The sequence below is a fragment of the Triticum urartu genome, chromosome 3 (genome assembly GCF_003073215.2).
Source record: "Triticum urartu cultivar G1812 chromosome 3, Tu2.1, whole genome shotgun sequence".
Lineage (NCBI taxonomy): Eukaryota > Viridiplantae > Streptophyta > Magnoliopsida > Poales > Poaceae > Triticum > Triticum urartu.
The window spans coordinates 516,003,774-516,014,437 of NC_053024.1; the positions used below are offsets into that span (position 1 = coordinate 516,003,774).

The 10,664-nt window shown below is 46.5% G+C and overlaps 1 protein-coding gene, 1 non-coding gene and 1 pseudogene across 3 annotated transcripts; all 3 read right to left on the reverse strand.

Annotated features, from left to right (window-relative positions):
* Window positions 1–470: 470 nt before the first annotated feature.
* TRNAV-UAC lies at window positions 471–543 on the reverse strand. The gene has a single exon. It is a non-coding gene; the product is annotated as a tRNA-Val (tRNA).
* Window positions 544–1,365: 822 nt separating this feature from the next.
* LOC125544732 (probable acyl-[acyl-carrier-protein]--UDP-N-acetylglucosamine O-acyltransferase, mitochondrial) lies at window positions 1,366–6,242 on the reverse strand. 2 transcript variants are annotated; one of them, XM_048708477.1, is made up of 11 exons: window positions 6,042–6,240; window positions 5,856–5,941; window positions 5,350–5,474; window positions 4,614–4,722; window positions 4,293–4,385; window positions 4,099–4,215; window positions 3,931–4,014; window positions 3,082–3,186; window positions 2,246–2,332; window positions 2,037–2,159; window positions 1,366–1,713 (listed from the first exon to the last, which is right to left on the reverse strand). In XM_048708477.1, exons 1-10 carry the CDS (start codon window positions 6,121–6,123, stop codon window positions 2,040–2,042), a joined length of 1,008 nt encoding a protein of 335 aa, XP_048564434.1. In that variant the 5' UTR covers window positions 6,124–6,240; the 3' UTR covers window positions 1,366–1,713; window positions 2,037–2,039. The 2 variants fall into 2 exon arrangements, with proteins under 2 accessions (XP_048564434.1, XP_048564435.1); XM_048708478.1 differs by lacking the exons at window positions 1,366–1,713; window positions 2,037–2,159 and having other exon boundaries at window positions 2,312–2,361; window positions 6,042–6,242.
* A 1,260-nt stretch (window positions 6,243–7,502) lies between these two features.
* On the reverse strand, window positions 7,503–9,204 carry LOC125546917 (annotated as a pseudogene).
* Window positions 9,205–10,664: the final 1,460 nt, after the last annotated feature.

A 10,664-nucleotide genomic window follows, 5' to 3' on the forward strand; every position in this document is an offset into this window, starting at 1 on the left:
AAGCACGGAAGAATAAGTGACAAAGATTCCCGAATGTTAACATAGACTGAACTGTTTGGTGAACTAAGATAAGGAAGACAAATAGATGGTCATTTTCATGTGCGTCAGTGTGAATGTTTAACGACTTGGTCAGGTGATTAATTGCCTACAAAATATTCTATAACCAACCAAAGGATATTGCTTTTTTATAATGCCTAGAATCTAAGTGCATGTACCACAGCTTCACTCATCCCTCCACGCCATCCAAAGATGCTATATGTTGCAATGGTTTATTTCTTTGGTATTCTATGAGTGATTCAGATTTAACATAGAACATGGGAGTACGGAATGAGCTTCGTTGGATTGGAGAAAAATGGCCTCTTTTCCAAGTATACAAAATAGGGATACGTTGATATAAAAGAAGGGGAGAAAATGTTGCCGCCCATGATCGAGAAAAATAGGGATACGTTGATAAAAAAAGAGCCAAAAATTGTTGCTGCCCAGGATCGAACTGGAGACCTTCAGTGTGTAAGACTGACGTGATAACCACTACACCACAGCAACTGTTGTTGACAAATAACCGATTTATATTAAAAGTTAACATATTTGTTGTCCTTTTTCCAGAATTCGCATGCACCGATCCACGCAGAATCGCCTTCGAAGTATCGCATTTTGTATTGTAGGGTTCCGGAAGATGCTACACACTTTGTTCCCTTCGGCTTAAGAGGGGCATCTTCAACATTTATACATAATAATACTAGTTTTTTGTTTGAACTTCGATAATAATACTAGTTGTTAGTAGTAAATTAGTCACATAAGACACATAATGATATGGCAAGAAAATAAATAAAGAGAGAAAGAGTAGAGAAGCTAATAATCCTGGCCGAAGTCTCAAGATGCAAAAGAAGAGCAAACTTATAGCTTCCCTCACCTCCTACCGAACAATTTAGACACGTTTCATTAGAGTTGTACTCCCTCCATTCCAAATTACTTGTCTTGGATTTGTCTAGATACGGATGTATTTAGACTCATTTTAGTGCTAGATACCTCCGTATCTAGACAAATCTAAGACAAGCAATTCGGAACGGGGGGAGTATATGATAGGTTGTTGGTTAATTATATGAATAGTTGTATACTTACAGAATAACACAAACTACTAACGATGCTCTGAGCCTTCAGACGGATTTCTCGGGCACCCTTGTTGGATTACTAGGTGGATTGCATGGGAATGATTCCTTCATTGGCTGCCTTACACATACATGCCCTGGAAGACTTGAACTCCTTCCACCATGGACATGGTTGAATCTTTCTGACGGTCGTTCGAATTTGTTTCAAAACTAGCGTGAACTACTCGAGTGCAGAAGGCCGAATCACAAACTCACAGCAGATACAAACAGTGACTATGTGCATCTCCACAATAACGGCATCCAGATCTTACAGCTTCGAGCCTGAGATCCAAAGACATCTCTGAACAAAATAAAGGCCATGTCGAATTGTAGCTTACAACTATGAGCTATAGTACAAGGATTGTACATCCAGGAGGCAAGAAAACTAGTATAGGTATTACAAAAAACTTCCCTATAATCGGTGCGACAATCATCTTGTCCACAACCCAGGTTTCATCTGGATTGACTGGCACTAGGTCACTCGCTGTCTGTAAGGTGTATCCATGCATCGGGTATAGAAGAACAACGAGAATTGAAACTGAGCATTCCATAGAGTCAGGTGGGCTGTCTGCAAACAGAAAAGAAAAAAAAACAATTTAGGCCTTACAATAAAGCAGATAATACAATCAACATTGGCACAGAAATAACAAACTAAAATCAATATAATAGCCAGCAAATATAGATCCCAGAAATATAGTGATGCCAGAAAACAACTTCTGGGGCATTTTCAATATGCTCACTGTGAATTGTGATCCACCTTCCTGGAAAAGTCTCTGCTTAATACGGATTTGGCTTATCTCTTTGGTAGATCTAGAAATAAAATGAGCTCATATATTCCCAACGATGCTATCCTGCAACTCAATCAGTGCACAGATGAGCTTGGTAACTTACAACTTATGAGATGTTCCAACTTCTGAATTTGCAAATTCCACGACGTCCTTGGTCAAATGAGGTGCGAATAGATTCCACCATATAGGATACAGAGGGAGATTCCAATAGCTCAATTTCCCGTTCCTGTTATTATGGAATGGTATAAATGCACGGAAGAAAGAAAATGCAACTATGCAAGTAACACAGAAAAAAAGAACAACCGTGCTTACCAGTTCAGCGAGTCGGTCTTCAAAGTTACTCTGGGAACTACTGGCTGGCATAAATACTTTCCTATATGCTTTCCTTAGGCTCCGTACCTTTGATGTTATGAAGAATCCATAACAATCTTATGAGAGAAAGATAATTTACTTGAGTGCAAACATTTAGCTAGTAGTGTTTAGGAACTAAAATCAAACCCTCCAGGAGTCCTTAAGAAAATGGTGCAGAAAGTAACGACAGTTCATGCTTATGGTGGTAGTTTTGAAAAATAAATCCTACACCCTTTGTTTATGAATGCTTGGCACTTTTGACTAAGATTTCTGTGTAGAGAAATACATGATAGTCTCCGCTTCCTAATGCATGTATGGCCTAATGACCTATACAACTCTACTCATGGCCCTCTGCTTGCATTGCCTTATTGCTCCTATTTAGGAATATTATTGTGGAAGGACATTCTAACCATGTATACCTAAATTGTGATTGCTTAGTATGTGTGACCTTGTAAATATGCTAAGTATTCAAGAACAGACGTACTAGTAATGATGATTTTCACATCATAATTCTTCGTGACTACTAGCAAAATCTATGACTAGTTTTAATGGGTGAAATTATCAGATGATGCATATGTCACAAAAAATATCCTCCCAGTAACGCATTGAAATAGTTTACTGTGAATTCGCAATAAATGGCATCATATGTCTATACACTTACCCATATCAGTAAATGGGAGATGAGAAGTGACTAGTACTATTCTAGGTACTCTCTTTGATTCAAGTATCAAACGACGAAAGACAAGCACTGCAGGTGATATCAATAAGGGCTCTAAATTTTAGTAATATGAGCAAACCTCTTGGTCTGAGAAACCGTTGCGCCTGAGACCTTCAAGATTCAGACCACGAAGCTCTGCTCTATCACCTGCAACCATTGTGTATCTTGGAACATCTTGTGCAACCTGATTTAAAGAGAAATGAATGAATCCATAATCAACAGACAAAATATTCAAAGTTTAAACATTGTGAATTGCTTACAACTTAAAGGTGGTGGTAACAACAGTTCTAAGGCCGTTTAATTATTAGGGTTGCTCTCTACATAAAACAGAATAGGTGCATCAATTCCAATTAAGCAATGAGCTAATCAAATATCCAGAAATCCACAGAGCCCCACTTCCACCTCAGCGATTAGGCCCTGCTGGCAGATAGATGAGGTTGTATCACGCTAAATGACATTTGACATGAGTGCCTCCATGCAGAAATAATACTCCCTCCGTTCCCAAATATAAGTCTTTCTAGAGATTCCAACAAGTGACTACATACGGAATAAAATGAGTGAATCTACACTCTAAAATATGTCTACATACATCCATATGTTGTTGTCCATTTGAAATGTCTAAAAAGACTTATATTTAGGAACGGAGGGAGTACTTCATAATTTTGTATGATCATGCACCTGTGCCTAGAAAAGCAACATCAGGTAAAGTGTAACATGTACACTGATTCTCTGACTTTAGCTCGCATATCTCGTTTTGTATTTACTATTTGCATTATCTATTAGCACAATTTGGCCGTGGGTAATGGAGAGAGGACTGATCAACAACTAAACCACATGACCTCGATATGAACTCTTTCCATAAGAATTATTCCAATACAAGGGAACACCTAAAGCACATGAATATTTATACTTTGCAGACCAAACATACCACAGAGCCTCCGCCTAGAAATGAGAATGATCCAATGTGACAAAATTGATGGACAACGACAGCCCCAGCAGTATGAGTGCAGTCCTGAAACAATAAAATCTTAACGATGCAGAAATGGGCTCTCGACTAAGAAAATGTGGAGGTTATCACAGTAAAATGATTACTCACTTCAACAATAACATGGCCACCAAATAGAGTATTATTAGCAAAGATGTTATTGCTGCCAATCTTGCAGTCATGTGCTACATGGCAGGACCCCATTATGAGATTATTGTCACCAATAACCTATAAAAAAATGCTTGCTCGTAAAAAGGGAGAAATGAGCTCAGCAAATATATTTGAATCATAGGGAACCTGAATACCGTGCAGTCACAAGGTTTAGAAGATCGGTGAATAGAGCAGTACTCTCTGATCTCATTGTTGTTACCAATGCGTAGAAAGCATTCATCTCCTGGCTGAACAGGAGGAGAAGGGCGTTAATGTTCTGCACAAAGCATAAGATTTCAAGTAACCAAATGAAATGCTCGTCATTCTGAATGTAAGTGTTTGTGTGTCAGCAAAAAAATGATTGACAAACAATAAGCACAAAAGTAGTTGTCTTGAATAAGATTGCATGAACGGGAAACGCTAATCATACACTGCACTATGTGACATCATTACACCAAAGTCAAGTTACTGCTAACCTTATATTTGAGATCTTGGCACTTAACACCAACCACAGCATAGTTCCCAATTACATTATTTTCCCCAATAATTGTTCGTCCAGGTAGATCTGCACCAAGAATAGCACCACTGCCAGAAACTAAATTCCACAGTATGAATAGGGGTAAAAGTATGTTACTGATATAGTGATATGTCATATTTTCACATATCATCGAATTTGCAACATGGACTATCCTGGAACTTTGCAAATTTCAGACTTGAGTGCTGCTGGCTATGGCGTAACTGTTGACAAAAAACTAAGTGCTTCATATGGTGAGAACATTCCTTTTCTAAACTAATAAACCCTGATCAAGAACCTAAAAAGAGATGTGAAGTACATCTCTTTCTTTTGGAGAAAAACAGTACAGAGAGACGGCAGGTCTTGAGATTGGGTGTGGGCTGGTTCCACCACAAGAAACCTTTTGCAGATGTGATGTGAAGTATTTCTGAATCCCTACTGAAACAATATACAACCAGAGTACCAGTAGTCCAGTACCGACCTCCACCAGCACCTAGTGATGTTATTCAAGTCATGGCCACAGCAACCTAAACTTACTTTTGCTTGTACTTTATCTTGGAACAAACTTACAGGTTCTTTCTCGCGTCTATTTCTAGTTTCATGCCAATTTGAATTTTCAAATCATACAATGCAAGCCTTTATGTATTACCAAAAGAGAGAAAAGCCGGAACAGAAAATAGGGAGAGATGTCATCATACGTGTGAACAACACATCCTTCTCCTAGCTCGGTGTGTCCCGTGACATGACTCCCTGTATGTAACTGACAAGCATCACCGATCCTCGCTGAAGCCCCCACGGTGCAAAATGGGCCTATTGTGACACCCTACAAAATAGTTCAGAGCACATAAAAAACACTGATTTTCTACCATACAACTCCAAACTAGAGAATGCATGCCAACAGCCTGAAGATCCCAGAGGGCAGCATATTTCCACAGAAACAGAAAGTAATTATGGAGCACTGAATTCAGAAGGCACAGGTAAACACGAGTGCCGCATGGGCCAGATCCAACAGCCCAGGCACGCCGGCTCCATGGGTGGGATGGTCGGAGAGTAATACTGAAGTAAGTAATGCGTGCACCACTACGAGTATCCAGAAACTCAGTCAGCCATCCCCGAAGCAAAAGCTGCGAGAGATGGGAGGGAGCGATCGGTGAGTGCGTGTGTGTGCCGTGTGCGTGTATGGAGCGCAGGCGGGAGTCTTCACCTGGCCGATGGCGGCGTCGGGGTGGACGACGGCGGCGGGGTGGATGAAGCTCGTGGACGCATCCCTCGCCGATCCCTCCGAGGCACCTGCGGGCCGCCGGGCATGGGAGGCAATCCCGCATGAGTGAGGGTGACGCTAATGGAGATTAGTTAGGAAACGATGAGAAGAGGGGGAGAGCGCGCGTACTTGCTTGGAGATGGCGCGAGGCGATGAGGAGACGGGGGGAAAGGAGGCGGCCGGCGGCGCGAGAGGCGGCGGCGGCGGCCATGGAGGGGGAAAGGGGCAGGTGGACCGCTGTGAATGAGGTCAGCCAGGGTTACGGGTACCCGCTGCTCCGATGCTGCCTGTGTGCGTCTATCAGCGTCAGCATTCCAGCGGTACAGCCGCAGCCGCACGCCCGCTGCCAAGACACACGCGGCAGTCCCGCGGCCTGCTCTTCGGCGACAGCAGCCGATCTTTGCCGCAATTTACACATACCGTAGTCTCTTTTTCTTTTCTTTTTGAACTTATTACACATACCGTAGTTTGCTCAGGTTATGTACACGACCTTGGAGCTCCAGGATCATCTCGACCAAAACATATAGCTAAAGAATCGTACGATTTGACTGTGTACACGGTTCGCTTTTCTTTCCTCCGAAGAAAAGAAAAGGCGGCTCGCGGACGTCTTAGCCGTATGGGGTTTTGCCCTTCGTTCAACGCAATAATCTCATTTTTGGCGAGCCACCTTAGATGTCTACAAAACTGTATATCAGTAATGGAGCCGCATCGAGTTCGGGTGTGGAGGTGATTTGTCATTTTTTTCTTTGATGGCCGTTGTGGTGGTGCCAGAAGGCAGGTGACGAATGTCGGTGTAGAGCTCGGAGGATTGTTCATTCTTGTTTGTAATTTTACTTCTTGGCTGGTGTTCATTTGTGCAAAGACTATCTTTCGGCTTTCTTTTCAGTTTTCCCACGTTGATATGTGCGTGAGTTGTACCATGGTCCTTATGATATAAATGAGACACATATTACTATGAAAAAAACATAGCTAAAAGAGAAAAATTCACTGTAGGTCACTAAACTTGAGCCGGATGACACATTAGTACTACTATTTCAAAATACCCGAACTACGGTCTAAATACTTGCGCTAGGGGTTCACTTTGGTCCATGTATACGATTTTGTGTACGTATTTGCTGACTTGGCCGCCAGCTCACTTTGACCGCCACCTGGTCGTGCCTTCGGTGAATACTAGTCCATCCAAGGGGTTTTTTTTGCAAAAACGCCGTGACCATTAAACTGGAGAGAAGAATCAGCCACTGCACGTCCTTCCAGCAAGCCGCTGATCAGCCACTGCACGTCCCTCTAGTCCACGGGCCAGGTCACGGCAATGGGGCTACTCACCATGCACCGCCTCCCCTGCCCCGCGCTCCGCTGTTTCCACACCAGGTACCCCTCCGCACTGTCCTTCCCCATGGCGAACGCGTCGGCGCGCTCCCCGCCGTCAGTTATCGGCTTGCCCTGCCGGTCCGTCACGTCGGCCGTCTTCATGATCGCCGACCGCACCATCGCCGGGCTCCATGAAGGGTGCGCTGACCTGACCAGCGCCGCGATGCCGCTCGCGTGCGGGCATGCTATCAACGCCCCCGACAGCACCGTGAAGTTGGACCGTCACTCGTCGCCGTCTAGCCCCGATGGGCTCACGCTGCCCGGCCACGCCGCGATGATGTTAACCCCGGGGGCGCCGGCGGTGAGCATCCAGGGCGCTTCGTTGGCCACGGAGCTCGGCTACGGCCCGTTGTTACCGGCGGCGCTCACGACGAAGACGCCGCGCACCGTGGCACGGAAGCTGCCGATGGCGATGCTGTCCTCGAAGTCAGCCTGACCTCGAAGAGCGGGATGGGGAAGCCGCCGAGGGAGAGCGACAACACGTCGACGCCGCCACGCACCGCGTCGTCCATCCCGGCGAGGATATCAGAGCTGAAGCATCCGTTGAACCAGCAGACCTTGTACGCGGCGACGTGTGCGCCGGAAGCCACGCCGCGCGCCTCCCCAGCCCCGGCGCCGAGAACACCGGCTCCGGCCACGGCGGCCCCCACGGTCGTCGACGCCATGTTAGTCCCGTGCCCGTGCGCGTCCCGCGGCGAAGCGTACTCCCGCGCGCGCTGCGGCGTCCGACGGGTCTGTCGGGTAGTTGGCGCGGTGGCCCTTGGAGTAGAACCGCACGCCGACGAGCTTCTAGTTGCAGTTCGTCGCGTTGAACCGCTCCCCGGTCTAGCACACGCCCGGCCACCGATCCGGCACCGGCGGCATCCCGCGGTCGTCGAAGCTTGGGCTCTCCGGCCACACGCCAGTGTCGAGCACCCCGCCGACCACACCGCGGCCATACCGCGCGCGTGCCCACGCCTCGGTCGGGCACACGTTAAGGCTGAGGAACCGGTACGAGTACGTGGTGTGCAGCTCGACCCGGCGGTCCTCGCGCACCGACGCGACGCCCTGCAGCGCCCGCAGAGCTGCCGCTTCGCCGACCGTGAGCCGCGCCGCAAAGCCGTCGAACACGGTGTGGTAAGAGTACAACAGCCTTGACGACGGCTTCCACTGGCGCTTTGCATCTTGCTCCACTGAGGAAGGCAAGGATTTAACGATGAAGGCGAGGTGCCAGTCGTGCTCGAAGATCCGCGTGGGTGCAGCTGGACAATGTAGGTCCGCAGAGCCTCCTCCTGATCCGCGGCGGTGCCATGAAGAAACACCAACGAGGAGGAGAGGAAGAGGAACACCGCGTGGGAGGCGAACAGGTGGAGGAAACCCATGGCTGCCTTGCTAAGCAATCGAGCAGTTGTTCGCTTTGGTTTGCGACGGTGAGGTGGGAGATGGAGAGGTGGGTGGGAGATCGAATTTCGCGGACGACGATGACGTGGCTGGGCGAGCGTGTCTGTCCTGAGAGACGACGCTTCCTCTGGCAGGCGGAGGCGGGACCGTGAGCAAGAGGCACAGCACATTAGGTGGAATGGAAGACGCCAAGGAGGAGGGGCGAGCAGCAGTGGAACGCAGTGATGGCTCGCTCGCACACCCTGCTTTGCCGGCCTAGGCGCGCACTGGAGGGAGTAATGGCAGGCAGGGCCGTCCGGGCTCCGGCCGCTAGTCACCCGATGGAGCTCTGACTGACGCTGGGTTCCTTAATGGCGCAGACACGGGTAGAGAGAGAGGAGGAAGACTGAGGGAGGAGGAGCGTATCTGCCTCGTGCGTGCCATTTATGATGCCCGCTGCCTTCTTGCTTCTGTTGCACTCCAGGCGGCGGAACAAGGAGGACCGGGGGCGGCGCCGAGTTGAGCAGGAGGCGCCGAGTTGGACCGGGGCTGGTTTAATGGTCATGCTGTTTTTGCAAAAAAACCCTGGATGGATTAGTATTCACCGAAGGCACGATCAGGTGGCGGTTAAAGCGAGCTGGCGGCCGCTAACTCGGCCAAGTCAGCAAATACGTACACAAAATCGTATACATGGACCAAAGTTTAGTGACGTAGAGTGAATTTTTCTCTAGCTAAAACCCCAAAACAGAACTTTTGGGTCTTTTTAACACAAGCAGTGGACCCACAGCAGACCAAAATATGCATACCAAAAGTGTAGAATGTAGAGGGGTGTTGAACTTGTCTCGTCTACTCACTTTGCTCACTGTACTCAAGAATGTTGGTTTATAGATGGGTTCACGCCCATATAATCAATAATCTCTGGTTTTTTTGCGGGTGAAATAATCTCTGGTTAATCTCCAAGGCTCATATAGGTGCATGGCAAGTTGAGAAGAGTTGAGATCTCTTTGATAAGGGATGCTCTTCCTCTTACTATTGGGGTATTACTCCCATAAAGGTGTAGCGACTAGACCTAAACAGTCTGATCTCTGTGCATCAGTGTCATCACTGGATCGGTAATGCTGACACGCACAGTATCTGAAGATTTATAACAGAGTAGCAATCACACATTTATTATATCGAATGTCTCAAAAGAGAACTTATTACAATAAATATGGCTTAAGGCCATCTAATACGAAAACAGCGGAAGGCTTGGAAGATAAAGTGAGCCCATCAACTCCAACGGCATCACTGAGTGAAAGATCACGACCTAAGGCTCCTTACTCGTCGTTTGAAAAGTCTGCAACATGATACGTTGCAGCCTGAAACGGGTCAGCACATGGAATATGCTGGCAATGTAACACAAGAGAGTAATGAACAGAATAATGCTATCACTACATGCATATATGGCTGATGGAGGCTGTATGGTTAATGTTTTGCGAAAAGCCAATTTTTCCCTACTGCAAAGAAATATATTTTATTTAACTACAAAGTTGGTTGAAAAACATTGAGAAGGTAAACCCCCTCTCAATCCCAATTAAAAGTAACTAATAACCCAATCAAAATTATATTAAGAGTGATGAGATCCACATGATAATCCAAGAACTAGATACTCAAGATGTCCATAACCGGGGACGCGGCTAACCATGATTAGTTTGTACACTCTGCAGAGGTTTGTGCACTTTTCCGCACAAGACTCGATCTCCTCCGTTGGATTTCTCGCACTACATGATGTTTGAGAAACGGATGACCGAGACACAGTCTTTCCGAAGAGGTCCCCTTAACCGATAGATAGACCTGTACATCTACAATCCCCTACATCTGCTAGTCCATCATGAAAAGATTTCCCACAACTTACTCAACTATGCCAGAGCCCATATTGGCATGTGGCTGCACACGGAAGTTTCTAGCATGAATAATCTTATGATCCCTTTGAGCCTAACCATAGGAGAATCACACGGTACCCCGGGATTTCCAAAAATACAAGCA